The sequence below is a fragment of the Equus caballus genome, chromosome 3 (assembly GCF_041296265.1).
Source record: "Equus caballus isolate H_3958 breed thoroughbred chromosome 3, TB-T2T, whole genome shotgun sequence".
NCBI classification, from domain to species: Eukaryota; Metazoa; Chordata; class Mammalia; order Perissodactyla; family Equidae; genus Equus; species Equus caballus.
In genome coordinates this window covers 85167005-85187584 of record NC_091686.1, presented here as the reverse complement: position 1 = coordinate 85187584, position 20580 = coordinate 85167005, and the positions used below count along the sequence as shown (strand labels likewise).

Below are 20580 nucleotides of genomic sequence, written 5' to 3'. Positions count from 1 at the left end.
TTTAAAGATTTTATTTTTTTCCTTTTTCTCACCAAAGCCCCCCAGTACATAGTTGTATATTCTTCGTTGTGGGTCCTTCTAGTTGTGGCACGTGGGAGGGCCGCCTCAGCGTGGTTTGATGAGCAGTGCCATGTCCGCGCCCAGGATTCGAACCAACGAAACACTGGGCCGCTTGCAGCGGAGCGCGCGAACTTAACCACTCGGCCACGGGGCCAGCCCCAGTGATTATACTCTTTTATAATTGAAAATTAAATGTCTGGTGGGGCCCAATCTCTCCTTTTCTGGGCCTTTATGTTCTCTGGGATGCTGGAGAAGTGTGGAGGAAATGGTCGGTTCACCTTCAACTTGCTTTCCGTTTCTAGTGCGTCTTCGTTATGTCAAGACTAGAAACTAAACATGCTTCTCAGATTCCCTTGCAGCTAGGGTAAAAGGATACAAATTCATTTCATTAACTGGATACACTCAGATAAGATTTGCAAGGCAGAAACAGAAAGGATGCCATCTTTCTGTGGCTTCGTTGCCTTCTGCTGCCAGGCTCCATTGTGGAGACACTTGGCTTTTCTGCCACATCCGGTCTCTAATTTTGTGGGTTTCAAGAGACCATAGAAATGGCAGCAGTGGAGGCCTCCTGAGTCCCTGTCTTCTTGATTCTGGAAGAGGTAGCAGCTCCCTGGATGTGCCAGTTCTGCAGCTCTGGGAGTCATTTCCACAGGCCTAGCCCAGAGCCCACCACTCCAGCGCTTCTGACAATGTTGGATTCGGGTTAATTCCTGCATTAAATAATTTTCTGCTTAAAATAGCTAAAGAAGTGTCTGTTTTCTGGATCTACACAGGCAGAGTTGACAAAAGTCTCAAAAAAGAAAAAAAGTCTGGTTCTTGCCTAAGGCTGGGATAGTCAGAGGGGGTGATTTGGGAGCAACCGCTGGTGGCGTGGGGAGAGAAGCTCATGGAGCTTCTATGGGGCATGGTCCCATGGAGGAAGGGAGGACTACCCAACATCTGGGGCTTATTTTGTTGATACATGTGCCCCTCCTTAGAAATCACTGGAGGTCTTCTGTTCCTTGAATTCATTCTCTCAAGATGAGACCTTTGCTTTCATTCACTCAATCTTTCATTCACAGTCCACAAATATTTACTGACCACCTACTGTTTACCAGCAAATGCTATTTCCTCTGGAAACAAAGTCACCTCAGTCCACCCTCCCCACCTCTGAGGCCCCTGCCTCATACTTGCACATACATGTGCATGCATGCACATGCAAACACATATGCACACACTCATGCCTGTACACAACACACAAGCTTTTCAACCACTTTTTCACATTCTTCTTTGACTCCCACAATCCGGGTTATTAGTTTTACCATATAATCCTATAGCTCCTGAATTTCCCCTATCAAAGCATTTTCTCACAGTGTGTTGAAATCACTCATTCATTTCTCTGTCTTCCATACTAAATGTAACTTCAGTGATGGCAAAGACTGCGTCTGTCTTGTTTACCAGTGGTAGATTCAGGACCCCTCATAGTGCCTGGTATACCCAGGGCCCAGACATTCAATAAATATTTATTGATATATTCTGGTATCCTAAAGGCTTCCAGAAACTGGATTGTCTCTGGAAACCCTCAGATCAAAGATCAGTTAAGGATGTGATAGAAACTCTGGGTGCTAAGGCAAAACTGGAACTTGGCAAAACATTTCTCTCTTTCCTCCCTGAGTTTCTCATATTTTAGCCTCCCATCCTTGTCTCTTTTAGCTCCACCAAAGAAAAAAATAAGGAGAGAGAGAGCATTTCACGTTGTAGCATTGCATTATAAGAGACATCTCATTGTGAACATCCTGGCTATTTTCTGTTATGCATCCTTTTCAGATTTTGGCTCCATTCCTTACAGGACGTGTGACCTTGGAGGAATTTTCAACCTGAGACTTTGTTTCACATTCCTAAGTGGAAGCATGGTGAATTATAGATGGCCACAAATTCTTTGACACTCTTCCTATCTAAAGGTGGAATCTATGTCTCTGCCACTTGCCCTTTAACCTGGGTGGGCTCTGTGACTGACCAATGGAATATAGCAGAAGGGATGTTGTGCCAATTTCCATGCATGGGTCTTAAGAGATTGGCAGCTTCCACTTCCTGTCTTAGAATACTCACTCTAAGGGAAGCCACCTGCCATGCTGTGAGGGAGCCTGAGCTAACCAAATGGAGAGGCCAGATAGAGAGAGATGCTGGCTAGTCTCAGGCTCCCAGCCATTCCAGCTGAAATGTAGACACGTGTGTGAAGAAGTCATCTTGGATGTCTAGCCAGATGGGGTGTCAGATGATTCTAGCCCCAGCTGTCATCTGACTGCAACAACATGAGAGAGCCCAAGCAAGAGCCACTCAGCTGAGCACAGTCAACCCACAGAACTGTGAGCCACTAAGGTTTATAGTGGTTTACTAAGCAGTGAGAGAAAACTGCAACAAGAAGCAATGATAGTATCTACCTCCTGGCCTGTTATGAGGGTAAAATGAGATTTTTGTATGCTAAATCCCTAGTCCACAGCCTGGAATAAACAATTCTTCAGTATATATCAATTCTCCTGCCCCTTCTTTTTCCTTTTTGTTAATTCTGTGACTTCCCAAGAAGGGGTAATTCTCAGTGTCATCATCTAAGGTGGAGTGGGGTGGAGATGGGCTGTTTGCTAGATGTTTGGAACTGGAAGAGCTCCCCTTTATTTCCTCCAATGTTCTCCGGTTTCTCTCTTTTCTGTCTTCTTTAAAGGACAGCCAGATCATTTAGACCCAAAATAAAAATACCAAATTCAGCCTTTGTGTTTCAGACACAAAAATCATAGGCTTGGTACAGGCTCACAGGAATGAAAAATCGAGCCTGAGAAGCTAAAATGATTCAAAGCAAAATTCTGCCTGACAACTTTTCTCACATCTGGGTGTGAGTGTGTGTGTATTTGTGTGTGTGTAAAAGGCAATTAAAGAAAAGACTTTAGACTATGTAATTATTTTACCATGTAAGCATGATAGAATTACAGGCTTTTTTTTGGGGGGGGGGGTGTTAAAAGTACATGGTTACCTGTAATTACAGTCTTGCTAAGTTCGATTTCATAGTAGAGAGAAATTCAAGTTTGACTTAAACCACGCAGAAAGACATGGTGCATATTGGAAATGCTCTTTTTTCTTCTTACTCAAATGGCTGAATTAATTTTGTTCTAGTGGTCTCCCTTGAAGTAAACCTTTTACCATGTTTACTGCTAAGGTTGTGTGTCTTGCTAATTATGTTGCTCATTCAAGAAGATTTGCTACCACGGCAGTTTGAGATGATCTTTCTATTTCCGCCTTGAATTCCTGCAAACACCTAAATGGTGATAAGCAAGAGGGTTCACCTCAGAGTCTGAGTGGGTCAGCATCATAAATTCTGTCAAATACCTGTCAATTAGATGGAGGGTGGAAGGTGCCGTTAAACTGGATGCCTGACACATGTAGATAAGGGAATTAGTTTATTTTATTTTTACATTTCAACCTTTAATATGAGTGTGGACACAAAGCCACAGTGTTTGTTGTCCTATGACCACAGGATAAAAGCCTCTGGAACATTTGGGGGCCCACAAGGTTCGAAGGGTGAGGAGAGTAGGGAGTGGGGTAGGGGGATGGGGAGAGGTCAGCCTGAGTGTCTGCTGACATTGTGCAGTTTCAGCTACAGAATGTCGCCTGGATGAGGAACCGAGCCTACCGTGGAAGTCGCCTTTCCCTGATGAGATGTAACTTAGGGCCGGAGCTTGGATTTTATGGGAGCAAGCACACATCTTCCTTGGCATCAAGTCACTTAACCAACCTTGCCCTTCCTTATGATTAGAGACTAAGCGCGGACTCTGGTTTCTGCCTCCCAATCCAGTGGGTATCCGGAGACAGAGAGGTAACTGTTACTTTCCATTCCACAGCTCTTGGAGGAGGTGTGACCGTGTGAGGCGCTAGAAAGCTTGTTCTATAATTACTTCTTGATTTGCCTCTGGGTGTGCTGCATCTGCACCCGACCGTCTGTGCGTTCACGTGAGCTTGTCAGAGGAGGAGCGATCCATCGCGCCGCCGCCAAGAGCCAGAGAACGTGGGTCTCAAACAAGACGGGTGACACTATTTTGCCCCAAAGTCAAATGTCCCGTTTCCGGGGGGTGAGTATGGGGTCTTCGTTACTGATTACCATTGTAGCCAAATCTATAATCCAAGATGCCACCCCGGATGCACCCAAGTTAGTGCAATCACGCCCCAAATTAAGGAGACAGGCTCCAAGCAGGACGGGCGACCCCGAGCACTCACACCCGGAGGCCCTGGCCTCCCGGGGCAGGTTCCCTGAGGGTGGGCAGGGACCCGGCCCCAGGTCAGTCGGCCGCAGGGAGTGGGCGGGGACAGATGCCCGGGAACTGCTCTCGGGCGCCCGGGCTGCGCGCACCGGGGCGGGGTGGCAGGGGACGGGCCTCCCCCACGCCCGCCCCCAGGCCCAGCCCCGCTTTTTGGAACCCGAGGCGGCCCCAACTCCGCAGCCACAGCATCTGCCTCGTGCCCGCGCGGCGGGATCCCGGCCGACTGCTCTGCCCGGCCGCCGGCTCGGGCCCACCCGTGGCCCCACTCGAGCCCGCTGCCCCATTTTCCCCGCAGCTCACGGGGTACCGCACTGGCTCCGGCGCCCACAGGGGCGCGGCGCGCGCAGAGTGGCGCCGGAGGCGGGCCCTCGCGCAGGGCGCCTGGGGATTGGCTGCAGGAGGCAGGGGGCGGGGCCGGCACGGGAGAAAACGGCGCGCGCGCAGCCGGGTGCCGTCCCAACCCCGAGCCTGAGCCCGCCGGAGGCTGCGCCGCGCCCGCCCGCCGCTGCGCCTTTCACCGCGGAGCCCCGGCCCGGTCCTCCCGCCCGCTCCTGCGCAGCGCGAGCCTCTTCCCGCCCCCCAGCTCCCGTCCCGCGCGGTGCAGCCCCGGCTGGAGCGGCGATGCGCCTCATTCAGAACATGTGTACCATCGCTGAGTACCCCACTCCGGGCAGCGCCGCCGCCGCCGATTGCTGCTTGGGGGCGGCGGGCCGCCGTCTGGTCAAGATCGCCGTGGTTGGGGCCAGTGGCGTGGGCAAGACCGGTGAGTCCTCGCGCGCGGGGCAGAAGCCGCTTATCTCCGGGGCTGGACGTGGGCTGCCCCCGCTGGGAGTTGCGGATAAAGGAGCCGCGGGGGGGCGGGGAGAGGAGCTGCAGCTGGACCGCTCACCCTCTCCGGTTGATCCGCTGCCCCTCGGGAGGGACCTCAGCCATCATCGCTTCCTACCCTCTCCCTCATCAGATGAGGGAAACTGGGATCCTGAACGGCCGGGGACCCTCCCGGCACCACTGGCCCAACTGGGATTAGAATTTGGGGGTTCTGGAGCCTCTGGCAGTGCCTCACATCGAAAGGAGAGTTAGTGAACGTAGCCCCTCCTGGAGATCTTTAAGGTTAGGAAAGACGTTTGTCTGCGGGAAGGCTTAGGTGTGGCTCAGCCCTCCTCACAGGAGCAGGGTGGGCCAAATGACCTTTCCAGCTGGACACAGCCATAATTCACAGTGCCTTCCATGCCTTCTAGCCCCCTCTCCGTTGTGTCTGGAAGAAGGGTCAAGGAGCTGCGGGGTAGGAATTTTACTTGGTGGCCGGCTGGCTTTCTCTGGGAGAGTTGTTTTCCAGGCTGGGGGTGGGGTGGAGACCGATGAAACTTCTTGTGCCAGGGTTCACCCTCTTTGCTTTATCTTTTCGACCTGCAGCTCTGGTGGTCCGGTTCCTTACCAAACGATTCATTGGTGACTACGAACGAAATGCAGGTGAGGAAATGGCATTTGAGGAAAATGCTGTCAGCTTGCACAAGGACCGCTGTTCCCATTTTTCAGTCTCCCAGGCTCCAGAGTGACAGTCTGAGCATCAGGACCCTGCCACTTCCAACTTTGCTCACCCCCTCCGGTGCTCTCTCCTTCCCATAACTGCCATCTGGCCTCATTCCATTCCAAGCCCATTCATCATTTTATCAAGTGCCTGAAAGTATTCCCCTTGGTATGTTTTAACTATAGGGACCCCAGTTGGAAGCACCCTTTGTACTCAAGAGCCTCTCCCTTGAAAACACTCCTGCAAAAGTCATAAAAAAAAAAAAAAGAAGATGGCCAGCTCCTCCCCCAATGTGTTGCCCTCTCTGCTGGCTGCCTTTCAGAGGTGACCTTTTAAAGCAAAGGCCAAAGGAGAGCAGTTGTAAACCTAAAGTTCTCTTTTCTTAACAAACAAAAATAACGAGATGGTAGAATTTTAGGAAGAGAGTTCCTGAATAAATGAGGATACTATTTCAATCCCTATGATTAAGACTAGCCAGTGAGAAGGCTTAAGGGCTTTCTACCTATGCTCTGTTAGCTAATTGCTTAATTCCTTAGACCATATGAAGTTACCTACAGGAGATTCTTTGAAATGCGCTGTATAAACCATCCCAAGATAAGGCATGGCAGCCTTCTGCTGTGATATAGAGCTGGCTCTCATTATGTCATATTTTTATTTCAATGCTAATGTCATCTATGCATTTACTAACAGTATTTGCCTATCAGGCCATTATATCTAATAGCTAAAATATAAATTTATGTCAAAGAGCAATAAAGTGCTAAAATAAAATAGACAGAAATCCCATGCATGCTGACCCAGAAAATTTGCTTCAAGGAAATCCTCTAAATAGGGAAGTTTAAAATTAGACAAATCAGTTTCCAAAAACTTTCAAACTTTGCCCTGGTTTTAATAAATCCATGAACACGAGTTTAAATATACAGTTGTTTAAAAAAAATCTGAAATAAGCCCGTGAACTAGGATAAACTAGAGCTTATTTTTGTGCATCGGTTCAGGTTATATTTTCTAAGTTAAAAAAAAATCCCACAGTGTTTAAAAAGTTGTACGAGAAGGATGAACATAATCTTTTTTTTCCCCCCCTTGATAGGTAATCTTTATACCAGACAAGTCCAAATAGAAGGTGAAACCCTGGCTATTCAGGTTCAAGACACTCCAGGTGTTCAGGTGAGAAGCTCTGAGGTGTGGGACTCCGTCAGTGGGGACCTGCATGGCGGTGGAATTGTTCAGTTCTTCTCAAAGGACCTCATGCTGAAGGAGGAGAGAGATCGGGGGAGTCGGATCTAGGCTTTTAGGTGTTGTTTGACCCTTCGCTTGTATCTGGCTGTTGGTCAGTCTTAGCCTGGCTTAATTTGGGAGATTTGGCTAAGAGGCAGAAATCTTCTGTTAGGAGGATTCCACCCAGCAGGAAGGACCAAACCAAACACACTTGGAATTGGCAGACTTCCCTGGCTGTGGTTAAAAAGGTCAGGTTTTACATTTGTGTTCGCGGCCTTAAAAATCAAACATCTAGGGACAGTCTCCAAATACTTGGAGTCACTTTTATGTTGCAGAAAGTTTCTCTGCAGACAAAAGAGCCATGCTGGTGTGTGCGTGTGGTTTTTTCCCTCTTGGACTGGGCAGTTATCCAGGTTTAAATGCTTCCAGCTCCTATCTTTACTTCCCCAGACTTACTGTCTAGCCAGTTAATTTCCCATTTTGTGCAACTACAAAGTCTCTCAGCGTGGAGTTCTCTGCAGGTCAATTTTCCACTTGAGTGTGGTGAGCTGCACTGTTATTTATTCCAACTCCGTGCAGCTGGATCAACATATTGTCAAGAAAGCTGAAGTGTGTGGGGATATAACTTGTTTATGGCCCGCAACCTGGCGTTACTGTGAAGGGCTCTTTTGAATTCTCTATCCAGCCAAGCCAGGGCTCTTTTTGGTACTCACCCTTCCCCTTGACGTCACCCCTGTCTTCCAGGTCCATGAGAATGGCTTGAGCTGCAACGAGCAGCTGAATAGGTGCATTCGCTGGGCTGACGCCGTGGTGATCGTTTTCTCCATCACTGACCACAAGAGCTATGAACTCATCGGCCAGCTCCACCAGCACGTCCAGCAGCTACACCTGGGCACCCGGCTGCCTGTGGTGGTCGTGGCCAACAAGGCTGACCTGTTGCACATCAAGCAGGTGGACCCTCAGCTCGGACTGCAGCTGGCCAGCATGCTGGGCTGCTCCTTCTATGAAGTGTCGGTCAGTGAAAATTACAATGATGTCTACAACGCTTTCCACGTTCTGTGCAAAGAAGTGAGTCACAAACAGCAGCCCAGCAGCACGCCAGAGAAGCGAAGAACCTCCCTCATCCCCAGGCCCAAGTCACCCAACATGCAGGACCTGAAGAGGAGGTTCAAGCAAGCGCTCTCGGCCAAAGTGAGGACTGTCACCTCCGTGTGAAGCAGGGGTGCTCAAGGGGGTTGGCCTTCCTGGAAAGAGGGCCTGAGGTTCTTCCGGGGCGGGAATGTTGAATGCTGCCAGTGATTCATGGTTCCAGAAGGGGCTGGAGCAGAGGGGCCAGGAGGGCCTACGGGACTGCTGCAGAAAAGGAAGCAGGGGGACAGAATTGATGAGGCTTGAAGGAGCCCACCGAGCCACGCTCTGCATATGTGAAATAGACTCTTTTTCTCTGCAGTGGGGAGCGGGCATAATCGCGGTGGATTTGGTTCTTAAGTACCTTGTAAATGATGGTCGGTTGTAGTTTTGCCAAATATATTGATGTGATTTACAATGGGAATGAAAGAACAGATTCAGCTCTCACAGGCTTTCCTTTTTTTTTTTTTTTTTTTCACTTCTTTCTTTTTTTATCCCCCCAAGAGGAAGAATTGCTTTTCTCTTACAAGTATGATTTGCATCTCTGGAACACTATTCCTTACAGAATGCCTTCCTAACCTGAAGGATACCCAGTTTTTTTTTAAAGAACAAAGAGGAAAATACTAGCCCTCCCCCCACCCCCCCAAAAAAAGGTGGCGTTCATGGGCTGAGTGCTGTGTCGATGGAGCTCTGCAAGGGTCCCTGGCCTTGGGAGGGTGCCCCTTCCTCCTGACGCAGGATGAGTCGGCTTCATTGGGCCTGTGTTGGGTGGTTGAGAACTCAACTCTTCAGCCCCAGACTTTGAGTAATTGCGAGACTGTATAATTTTTTTTTTTAAACTCTTGCATCAGGTACAGAAAAAAAAGTGTCCAATAATTTTGGTGTGATTTTTGTAAACGGCTCACACAATGACGTCGGGTTGCGTCCTAGGCCTGGCCGAGTGGTGGCTGTGAGTGGCTAAACGAGAGAACACTCTCTTGCAGCAAGTGAACAGATGCAGGGGCCGCTGCCAATTCCCCTACATGGATGCACTTTAAAAGCCACTCGTGCTTTGACTTAAACTGTAATTAATTTATTTTATGTACAATAAATCTCATTTTAAAAGAGCAGATGTCTGACTTGGTCGTTATTGAAATGTTGGCCTTCTGTCCCTCAGACAAAGTGTTACTCAGCATTTCATTTCTCGGGCGTGTTGAGTCAGGCGTTGTGTCTGCCCAGGGTTAAGTCTCGCAGCAAACCAGTGAGGAGCATTCTGTTATTGTCCCCGTTTTACAGATGAGGAAACAGGCTTACAAGCAAGTTAAATATCTCGTTAGAGGCTGCATCCTGTGAGTATTGTAATTTGCTGCTTTATATGCAAAGTAGCATATCTGCTGTTCATTTCCTTCATGATCCTCCAGGTAAACCTAAGACCAATGTCAGGCTCTAAGCTTTGTGCTGTTAAGAGATCTCTCAGCTAAGCCTTACAGATCATGCTTCTGCACAAGGTGACTCCTCCATGCATGCTGTATTTGGCAAACCTCTTCTTTGGGTGTGCTGCTTTCAAAAAGTGCCCTTTATCCTCATCGTAGAAGCTCTGAGCCGTTGATCTGGGGCTGTTCAGGAGTCCCTGCCATGTAGCTCCTGCCACAAGGGTATGTGTGAAAACCGCCAGCCTCCCCGTCCACTTCCATCTGGGCCTGGGAGATCTTTCATGCAAGCTAAGTGAGTCACCAACTTTACCGGCAGATAATCACACCTTCTAGTTGACTGGTGCTTTCAAACATCTGATCTTCAGTCCGAAGGCTAACCCTGTGAGGAGGGTGGGAGAGGTAATCCTACCATTTCACAGGGGAGAAAAACGCTCTGAGCTGTGAGTGACGTCCTTCAGGTCACAGAAAGGACCTGAATCAATGTCTTCTAGGTTCAACGTTCTTATTCCTTTATAACATTTCATATGGAAGATCCTGCGGTATATGTGGGGCTGCAGGACCAAGGGAAGCAGCCAAAATGTGTAGCTAGTAAGGGCCTACTGTGTTGTGCTAGACTTACACATCTGTTTTCCCAGAGCAAATTTCCTGCCTGCTCTTGACAGGGCTTCTGGTGACGTCCCAAATGCTGCATCTATGCAGGGCACTGTTCTACACTTCAAGCCTAACCCAACCTCTGAGAAGCGGGTGTGTGTTGGGGACAGGGAGGGAAATGGTGCTAATATGAGTTTCTAAAAACATCTCAATTCAAAGGCAGTGACAGGTATCTGACTAGATTCTGCTCACTTTTATTTAATTATTTTTTTGGTGAGGAAGGTTGGCCCTGAGCTAACATCCATGCCCATCTTCCTCTATTTTGTATGTGGGATGCCACCAGAGCATGGCTTGATGAGCAGCGTATGGTCCGCACCCGGGATCCGAACCTGCGAACCCCAGACCACTGAAGCAGAGGGCACAAACCTAACCACTATGCACTGGGCCAGCCCTGCTCGCTTTTATTTTTCATTCTTTGTGGTTGTATGAACAATGTCCAGTGAGTGAGAGGTTAATCTTTATATGCTTAACAGTGGTCTCCTACCCATGTTCTGGAATTGAAGATAAAGGTGCCGAGCAGGGCGTCCGTGTGTTCCGGGCCTACTGCGGCCTTCCCTGCTCCTTGCCGCCTGCTCAAGGGCCTGCAGGCCTCTCCTGCTCCCTTGTGAGCCGTACCTCCGACCACCTGGCCCCTCATGGTTGCCCCACATTTCCCCTGGGCTGGACTCAGTTTCTCTTACTTCACCTTAGAAGTTGGGGCCGGGAGGAATCTCAGAGCTCTAGTCCATCCTGGGGGATAAAGTGATTTCTTCTAGGCCGCTCTGGGAGAGAGCGAGTCCCGGCTGGAGACCACCCAAGTCCCAGTGCTGTGCTGCCTCAGGCTGACTTATTTATAGTTTTAGAAGACACTGTGTTTTCTTCTATTCTCATGAATTTAGCTTCATGTTTCATTACTTTCACGAATCTCTTTCATCATTAGTATCTCTTAATCCCTGTTTGCTTTTAAATTTCTGAACCACAACCATATGGCCCTGAGGCACAGCCCTCTCCCACCTAGGGAGGGGACACTCCTCTGCCACCTGGGTAAGGGGAAGGAGGGACGTGGGGGAGACGGCAGGGGAGTGGAGAAAGGAGAGGAATTACAATTTATTGAGCATTTAGTGTGCCCGATTATAAATGTTCTCCTTTAATCTTTCGAAGAATCCTGGGAGGAAGGTAGTACGCCATTTCCATTCTAAAGATGAGAAAACTGAAGCTCAGACAGATTCAATTACCCGCTTAGGGCCACACAGGTAGTAATAATTGCTGTTTCTGTTGATAGGAAACCCATGTGCTGGGCACTGTGTGAGATGCTTGAAGTAATTTGTGTTCTCCACACCAACCCCACAATCCATCTTTAGTGCCTTCTACAGATCGGAGAAGGGAGGCTCAGCAGAATTAAGTAGCTGGTCCAGCTTCTAAGAGGCAATTTAGGACTCCACCCCAAGTCAGTCTGATGCCACAGCCTAAACCCCGGGCAGCCGGCCCACCACTTCCCAGCACTGACTCCTCAAGCAAAGCCCCCCCTCGGAGCTCTCCTCTTGTCTTTTGGCCCTCCCTGCTCTGGCCCATGTTCCCTGTCCTGCTTTCCTCAGGCTCCCTGTTGCTGCAGTGGGTTTGTGGCTCCTCCCTGGCCCCAGGCCCTCCTGGCTGCCAGGGCCACATCTGCTGTTGCCATCAGCTGGCTGTTCACTGGCTTCCAGTCCCAGCTCAGTAATAAAGACATCCAGGCAGGGGCGGGGGCCCAGCACAGCTCCAGCCCGTCTGCCTCAGAACCGGATCCTTGTCTGTAGTGATGTCTGGCTTTCGAGTTTCCTCTCTGGCACAAATCAAAACCATTCGGAACACTCTGTAGCCTCCTGGCGCTGTGTGCTATGTGCCAGATGGCTAAACCATCCGGGCCCCTGGGCTCCTCGCCCCGTGGGCGTTCACACGGCGCCCCATCAGCGCATCGCCTGCCCAGCCAGCGCCGAGCCCCAGGTTTAGGAGCTATGGGCGTGTTTATAGTGAGCCCCTCGGTCTGGTGAACTGGGATTTCAGCGTTCATCCTGCACCCCAAGAGAGAGAAAGCAAATGTGTTTTCTGGACAAACGAACAAGCTTGTGGGCAAATCCCTCCCAATGGGTAGCTGGGTAACTCCTGGTTCTGCCTCTGCTCTTTTGGGGAAAGGGGGGCTGCCGTAAGTCAGGACAGGGCCCTTGGGGAGTGGCCAGAAGGAATTAGAGGGCTTTATTTATCATATTAAGTAACCCAGGAAAACCGGTGTTTTCTTCACTCCTTTAGAATCTATAAAAAGAAGTTTTCAGAAAGTTCTTCTTGTCCTCATTACTCTCCTATTTTGGTGAAAAGAGAACAAGATTAGGGTTGTTACTGATTGTGGCAAGATTCCAGCCACCAACCCTCATGCTCCCTTCTCAAATACCCTCCATCATCTGTTTTTGTCTTTTTAAAATCCTTTTAAAATAGAGATGGAGTTTCTTAATGTTTCTTGGGAAGGGCCTGCAGACAACATTTGTAATACTGAATTATTTGTTGTTGAGATTCTGCTTCTGGTAACCAGGGTAACATAAATAATAGTGGTGTTGGGGGGATCTTGATGGAATTCTTTGTTATTGGGATAACATTGAAATGGAGGGGGTCGTGGTATAAACAGAGCCATTTCCATAGGCCCTGGTCCTCTGGGGACAACGGCTGGCTGACGCAGCTCCCCAGCACTTCCAAACACTTAGCTTTGCCCGCTATGTTTGCTGGGAAGTGAATTCCAGAAAGAGGGTTTACAAAGGCAGAAGTCAATTGCTATGAAGTATTTACACCTCCATCGATTGTGTTTATGAAGAGTGGCCTGTGCGGTCCTTGGCAGAAGGTTTGCATTTGTATGTGCTTGTTTTGGCTCGGGCCAGCCAATTTAGGCAGTAAACACTCAGACCCAGGCCCGAAAGAGGAGAAACCAGCACCGCCACTCAGTTCAGCCTTCGTGTGGCTGACATCCGGGAGGGAGAAAGTCCCCTTAGAATTAGTACATTTGGATGAAGTCCAAATGGTAAATTAGGGAGTCAGTCTCAGAATCCACACAACTACTTGGTGGTAACATTAATGATGGAGAAGGTTCTATCAGAGACAGAGGGCCCTGCATGCGCAATCATCAGACATTCGCTACCAAGAATGGTGATTCTTATATGTACTTAGCCTCTCACCATGTGCCATGTTTTAAGTGCTTTACACATATTAATTCTTTTAATTGTCACAACAACTCAATGCAGCAGGTCCTACCATTGTCCAATCTCATAGTCAACTGAGACTTGGAAAAATGAACTACTCTGTGGAAGAGGTGGGACTGGAACCCAAGCCATCCGATTGGGTTCCAGGCCCCACTCCTGGCTTCTGTCTTGGAAATATGTGGGACCATGGTGTCATTCCTCCCCTGTTCTCTCATCTCCTTGTGGACCCCAGGAAGGCCTCCATATTTTCTCTTCATTTGACATTATTCTTCTGTTGATACTTTATGGTTTTGTGAGGTGACTTCCTTGGTGTCCTCAAGCAGTAAAAACTCACCTTCCTTGGTGTCTGGTGCTGGCTGCTGTGTTTGGGATGGCTTCCCTCCATAGCTACCCTCTCCTGAGGTGGGCACCATCCCTTACTGTCTCTGTTCACAGGTGGAGGCAGGGCTTGGAGAGAGCCACACGGCTGGGAGCGACAGAGTGGAGACGTAAACCCAGGGAAGACTGTGGCGCTCTGTCCTACCCACTGCCCCTTCTCAGGGGGCAGAAGCGTGATCTGATTCTCAGCCATCCCCTCCCACCCCTGGGCAATGAGCACAGGGAGCTGGCGATCCCGGAGAGGTCTCAGGATGCTCTGCCAAGTGGCCAGTGTGCCACTTCCCGGACCCCCTTTCTCCCTGTCTGGTGAGGGCCCTTGTGGGATTTATACCAGGTGTCCTTTATGCTCCTGCCTTTAATTCAAGGGACAGCGTTCTGTCCTGTGGCTCCTACCTTCTTATTCAAACCAACTCGGGTCCCCACAAACTTCTTCCAGCTTGCCTTTTCTGCAAAGCCTTCTACTACCCGATTGCCTGCTTAGCTCAGTTCCTCCAACCAGGGACCAGAGAGATGGAAAAAGATGATTGTAAACCAAACTTTTGACACTTCCTGCCACCACTCAGAGACTGCCTTTGGCCACATTTAACATACTACGGTCATACATCACTTAACGACGGGGATACGTTCTGAGAAATGCATTGTTAGGCGATTTCGTTGCTGTGCGAACATCACAGAGTGTACTTGTACAAATCTAGAAAGTAGCCATATACTAATGTGGTATATTAGTACCATATAGCCTACACACCTAGGCTATATGGTACTAATCCTATGGGGCCACTGTTGTACATGTGGTCTGTCATTGACCGAAATGTCGTATGTGGCACATGACTGTGTTGAGAACATCTGCGGGACATAGGAACTGCTCCCTGGTAACATTTGCAATCAGGAACTTCCTTTATCATTTCAGTTTAGAAGCTTTTGAATATTCTTTTTTAAAATAAAAAAATAAACTTGTAAAAATACGTTAAATCCACAAAAGTAATACACAAATCCATGTTAGCTGTGAAATAAATTCAAACAACACAGAAGTACATCAAGGGTGAGACTTCCCCTTTCCTTCCATTCTACACTCCTTCCCAGAGGGAACCACTTGTTAGCAGTTTGGTTTTTACATTTCCAGAAAGTTTCCTTTGCATGTGAACATATGGTTTAAAACTTAACCTTGAGCGGATGCTCACACAGGGCCCAAGCGTCAGAGAAGCCCCAGGTGCTCCTCGGGGGGAGCCGTGGAGTCAGGGATGCATCTGGCTTGCTCCTACGGTGGCCTGGAACGTGCGCTCAATATTCGGAATGAATGAATGATTGAATGAAGGAATGAATGCAGATTTGAGACACATAACTGGGTACTTTATTTTATTTTAGAAAATAGTGATGCCTGTTTTTATTATCATTCCTTTTGGACTATTGTCATTTTCTTCCTTCCTCAGATTGAAACTTCTAGATGAGAGGAATGAAAGAAGCGTCTGATGTCTCCAGTATTTCAGCACCGTGCAAGAGCTGGTGTTAGGTGGAAAACACACTTGGACAAAAAAAGAGAACATTGGTGTCTATAAAATCTGCTTTGACTATGTCTCAGAATGATTTCCAACTTCACAGTTTTTCATAAAATGACAATGTTTCATAAAATGACTAAAATCAAAGACGTGAGTCTTTTGGCTTACATTTTATTTCCTCTACCTGTTTAATCCACACTAGAAACTGTTTTTCAGCTTTATCTCTTTATTACAAACATCTTTTAGAGATGCTAGAGATTTCCATCAATCACACACCTACAAATGTTCCAAGCGGTTACTTTTGCCAGCGTTCTTATATAATTTTACTAGGTGAATCTAGGTTTTTCTGCTATGGCCAGAAGGAAAAGTTAGATTTACAGAAAGAAAGCTTTATATTTCAATAGAAATGCTAAATTAAAAAAGTCACAGCCTTTGGGGTTCCGATCTACACTCCCTGGGACCAGATATCTTTACTGGGGCCTTTCTTCAGGAAGGGAGGAAGCCTCTTATGGGCAGAGACAGCCTCCAATCAACCTCTCTCCCACTGCCATTCCAAGTAGGCTGGCGGCCTGGGCCGTGGAACAAGCTAGAACAATGCAGCCTTTGTTGTGGCTGCCGATTTACAGCGCAGGCAGACGGCCGGCCCAGCTCAGCCACCACCCCTCCCTGCCTCACTTTCCAGAAATGTCTCAGATAAAGACAGAAACAAAGCCTCCGATCCTATTTGTAATGTTGCCTCCTCAGTTATACAATCTTAAGAAAAACCAAACTTTTCCTCACACTCATAATTCTAAAGCATGTCTAGTTTCTTCTTGAGTGACTGCAGATCAAAAGGCTTGTAATCTACCAACACTTACCAGCAGGCTTGATTTAGAATTAATGAACCTGAAGGTGGAATCAGGAAGATCACAAACAGAGGGTTAAGGATAAATGGGAATTATCACGAATTAGGCCAGCTGAAAGGCAGTTTGAGGCCTTTAGGAAAATGAAATTAAGAACAGCAGCAATCCAAGCAAAGAACTTTGCTGCAGGGTTATCAAACCCGTAGGGCAGAAATCAGTCATATCCACACTGGTAACAAGGATGCTGGCTTTGGAGGCACATCTTGAATGGCGACAGGCAACGGTATTGGTATTTCCAGCTCAGGTAGGTCTCATCTTCTTAGCGGATGCTCAGAAGCCAAGGTCCGGATGCAGCCGGTCAGTTGCAAATAACAGCTCAGGAATGTTAAGTGGCTTCAGGAGTCGTGTGGACAGCACAATTACCTAACAACAGGAGGGGGCAAACACACAGCAGACAATTAGGGGAGCCAATTTCAGATTATTAGATGAGGAGAAAGAAACTGCAACAATTTCTTTGTGGGGAGGCACGGAGTGGGGCACTGTGCAGACAAAGGCAGAAGGCGGCAGCTTGACTGTCATCGGATGCTAGTGTCCTGGGTGGGGGTGGTGCACAGTCTGGGGTGGCCTGTGGGACAGCGGGGCTGTGTCTACTGAATCTTTAACCAGTGGGCACTGAGAATGGCCGAGCCCAGCCACCACGCTGCTGCTGAATTGAATTTGATCATACCATCGCTTTGCGATCCAGTAATGTGACCTCAATATCAAGGTTTCCTCCTCCGGTAGGGAGCACGCGAAGGCACACCCAAGAGGTAGATGTTGTTGTGGGTGATGATGATGATGACTGTATTAATTTCCTAGATCCAAAAACTGGGCGGCTTAAATAACAGAAATTTCTTGTCTCATAGTTCTGGAGGCCAGACGTCTAAGATCAGGTGCTGGCTCCTTCTAAGGGCTGTGAGGGAGAATCTGTTCCATGCTTCCCTCTTAGCTTCCGTGTGTCTCCACATCGTCTTCCCTCTATGTGTGTGTCTCTCTGTGTCCAAATTCCCCCTTTTTATACTGGATTAGAGCTCACTCTATTGACCTCATCTTAATTTGATCATCTGAAAGACCCCGAGGTCACATTCACAGGTACTAGGGGTTCGAACTTCAACATCTTTTGGGGAAGGGGTCACAATTCAGCCCATAACAAACATGACAATAATGATGATATCAGCTAAGATTTGTTAGTTCTCATGATGTGTCAGGCCCTGAGGATGATCTCATTTAATATCCATTTAATCTTCATAACAACCTTATAAAATAGGTATATATATATATCACACTTATTTCACAGATAAGGAAAATAAAGTACAAAAGGTGAAGTAACTTGTCCAGGACACACAGGAAACAGTTGAGTCAGGAGTGCAACCCAGGCAGGCTGGCTCCAGCATCCCAGCGCCTGTCTGGTCACTTCTCTATCATCAAGGGCTCCGGGCAAGGCTGCTTTACTCCCCCAGTCCACATGGACCTTTGGGCCTCTCCGGCCTGGCCTTCTGGGGACCTTCCTGCTTCCCTCAGTCTAGACCTTTCCTCTGGGGCAGACTGGTCTCTGCGGGACTCGGAGAGCTTGCTTCCCAGGGCCGGGCTGGGGCTGTGGGTGCTTTGTAAGAGCTGGTGAGGTTCTGCACAGGCAGGTACCGTACACCCGCTAGATGAGGGGTGCCTATGGGAATGGGGAAGGAGGTCCTAGAGTCAGAACCCCAGCCGGCACCTGAGCGAAGGGGATTGCACGGCCGGCAGCAGGCCTGGCTGTGCCTCCTGGGAGCGTGCGGGTTGGCACCGCACACTTCACTATCTCCCCTTCCCGCCCCCACAGTTGTCCCAGGTGTAACCAAGCCACTGAAGTCACCAATTCCCACTTCCTAGCTTACTGGTCAAAAACAGAGTCTACTCTAATGTGGAGGAAAAGCAGATGGGGCCGAAGTCAAGGAAGGGGAGGGGAGAAGAAAGCATTTTATAATTTTTTTGTGTTTTTTGTTAAAGAAATGAGGGTTATTAAAAAACTTTCTGTTTAAAACAAAACTTAGTCTTTGCAAGCAGCTATTTTACTTTTTCTTGAAAGAGAATTGTCTTAAAAAATATATGGTTAATGTCAGCCAAATCATATTTTTGGCAGACAAAAATACACTGAAATCTGTGCTCACATTTTTCCTTGAAAGCCATGTGATGAGAGTCTGAGGGCAGTGAGTGACTATTAGCATCGCCTGAGCACCCACACACGGTGTAGACACCACTTGACTATGTGGCTCTGAGGAGGGTCTCTGCTCACTGCTCAGGGCCTTCCACGCCAAGCCCAACAGGCAGTTAAGAATGGCGGCTCCTAGGCCAGCTCACTCATCAGACCCCCGCAGAGCCCAGCGCCACCTCTGACGGGCTATGTGCCCTGGGGAAAGTCACCTCCCTAGGAGCCTCACTCTATCTGTCCCAGAAGGAAAACAGCAGCCCGGAGCTCGGAGGGTTGTGGCAAGGATGCCATAAGGTCGCGTGCGTAGAGCGCGGGAGGTACCCAGCAAGTGTGCACTGCTATTTTATTGTGGTTTTGTGATTGGGTCATAGGCCTCCCTTGGAGTCTTATGACAGCTAAGAACTCCCTAGAAAAATATACATATGTTTGTACACACAAGATTTTGAATGCAGTTTTAGGTGAGGTTTGTGGACAACTAGGATTCCTAGACCACAAGTTAAGAAACCCTTATTCAGATACTTTAAAAAGCGCACGCATAAAGACACAAATCCTTTGCACACTCTCTGGCAGCAGACTCTTGTGCGGTGGTAGAGGCCAGTGTAGCCACGGTGCCAAAGGCTCCCCTCCTGCCCTCGTGACCTGCCAGTCCCCACCACCACTGCCTGCCCCTGTGGAACTTAGTTCCAACGCCAAGACGGCAGATGCCTCTCTGGCTGAGGTGAGGGCAAGTGCAAGGGCTAGAGCGAGTCTCTCAGGATGCTTGTCTTGTTGGCAGCATTGAGGAACTTGGAGAGAAAGGCTCTAGGCTCAGTTGATGTCGAAACGTCTAGAGCAGCGGTAACCGAGCCTAAAGAATCCATCACTCTCGGGCTGTGTGTTGGCCTTCCAGCCACTGCTGACAGAGACTGTGGGTTCGGTCACCTCCACTGAGCTGGAACTAAAGACCGGGCCCCTCACAGCTAGCCAAGCAGGTGTTTAGACAGCATGAGGGCTGCACCAGAGGGTGTCTGGGGCCTACTGTGTGGGGCGTTGAAAAGAAACAGATGGAAAGCAAAGGCAGCATGTGAAGTCACGTAGGGGGTCTTTGAGGAGAGAAGAAAGCGGAGACCAGGGACTCTTGCCGGACAGTATAGTGGTTAAGAGCAGAGGTTCAGGAGTGTCCAATCTGAGTTGGATCCCAGCTGGGCCACTTGCCCAACAGGTGAGCCTGGAGACATTGCTTAATCACCCTGAGCCTCAGTTTCCTCATCTGTAAAGTGGGGATAGTGATGCCCACCTCACATGATTATTGTGAAGATCAAATGTGAACATATATGAACATATCTAGCACAGTGGCAGGCTCTAGAGGGGCTTAAAATGGGACCCGCCATTGTCATCTTCCTCATCATCACCATCCTCACTATCCTCATCCTCCGCTGCACTCCCTCTACTCAGCACGTGGCAGTCCCTGGGGCCAAAGCAGCCGAGGCAGAGCTGCCAGAGCCACCTTCCCCAAGTGTAACTCTGACCGTCTTACACATGGGCTTAAACCCCGACCGCCTCCTCTCCGCTCTTTGATAGCCCAGCCCTCTTAGAGAGCATTCCAGGACTTGAGAATCTGATGGCTGCTCAGCACTCCACACCCCACCCCCTTCACCATCAGTTCCACATTCCAGCCATCCTAAACTATTTGCAGATTCACAATCGGAACTTTAAGGATGCTTCTTTATCTGGAACAGAGTGAGTTCCCCCACTCTGCCTGAAGACCTCTCAGTTGTCATCCTTAACAATCTGCCCATGTATCACCACCTCCAGGAAGCCTTCCCAGACCATCCCTCCCTGAAGCCTGAGTGTGTTCCCGTGGCTATTGGTATCACACTGTATTGATTCCTTAACTGAGTCCTTTAATTATTTCCTAACACAGTGCCTGATGTATTAGCATGTCCTTGATACAGTGAGTTCATGAATGATTCAATGAATGAACAAAATAGTAAGACAATGAAGGAGGCAGTGAGTTTAGCAACGGTCAGCAGGAAGTTTTTCACATTGAAGACTCTAGTAAAAGCTTAAATAGCTCTGGATAAATTTGTTTCAAATGAATTCAACTAAAAATCTATTTATTTAAAATTCCTATTCTGAAGAACCAGCCGGATTGCCCTACGCACATTTCGTTTACAGTGTCACAGT

At 48.6% G+C, this 20580-nt stretch overlaps 2 protein-coding genes across 2 annotated transcripts in view; one reads left to right on the top strand and one right to left on the bottom strand.

Annotated features, from left to right (window-relative positions):
• The first annotated feature begins 4533 nt into the window (after positions 1–4533).
• Positions 4534–9320, top strand: RASL11B (RAS like family 11 member B). Its single transcript, XM_001493834.5, has 4 exons — positions 4534–5109; positions 5760–5816; positions 6959–7035; positions 7831–9320. The coding sequence occupies exons 1-4, from the start codon at positions 4968–4970 to the stop codon at positions 8299–8301; spliced, it is 747 nt and encodes a 248-aa protein (XP_001493884.1). The 5' UTR covers positions 4534–4967; the 3' UTR covers positions 8302–9320.
• Positions 9321–15177: 5857 nt separating this feature from the next.
• Positions 15178–20580, bottom strand: part of SCFD2 (sec1 family domain containing 2) — a 392812-nt gene continuing 387409 nt past the window's right edge. The window contains exon 9 of the mRNA XM_001493770.5: positions 15178–16610. Coding sequence (XP_001493820.1) covers positions 16518–16610 — 93 coding nt within the window. The 3' untranslated portion in view covers positions 15178–16517. The remainder of the gene's footprint in view (positions 16611–20580) is intronic.

Excerpts from the sequence above, each read along its gene's own strand:
- RASL11B (XM_001493834.5), top strand. The coding sequence starts at position 4,968 with ATGCGCCTCATTCAGAACATGTGTACCATCGCTGAGTACCCCACTCCG. Across the intron at positions 5,110-5,759 it reads CAGTGGCGTGGGCAAGACCG|CTCTGGTGGTCCGGTTCCTT; the intron begins GTGAGTCCTCGC and ends TTCGACCTGCAG. Across the intron at positions 5,817-6,958 it reads TGACTACGAACGAAATGCAG|GTAATCTTTATACCAGACAA; the intron begins GTGAGGAAATGG and ends CCCCCTTGATAG.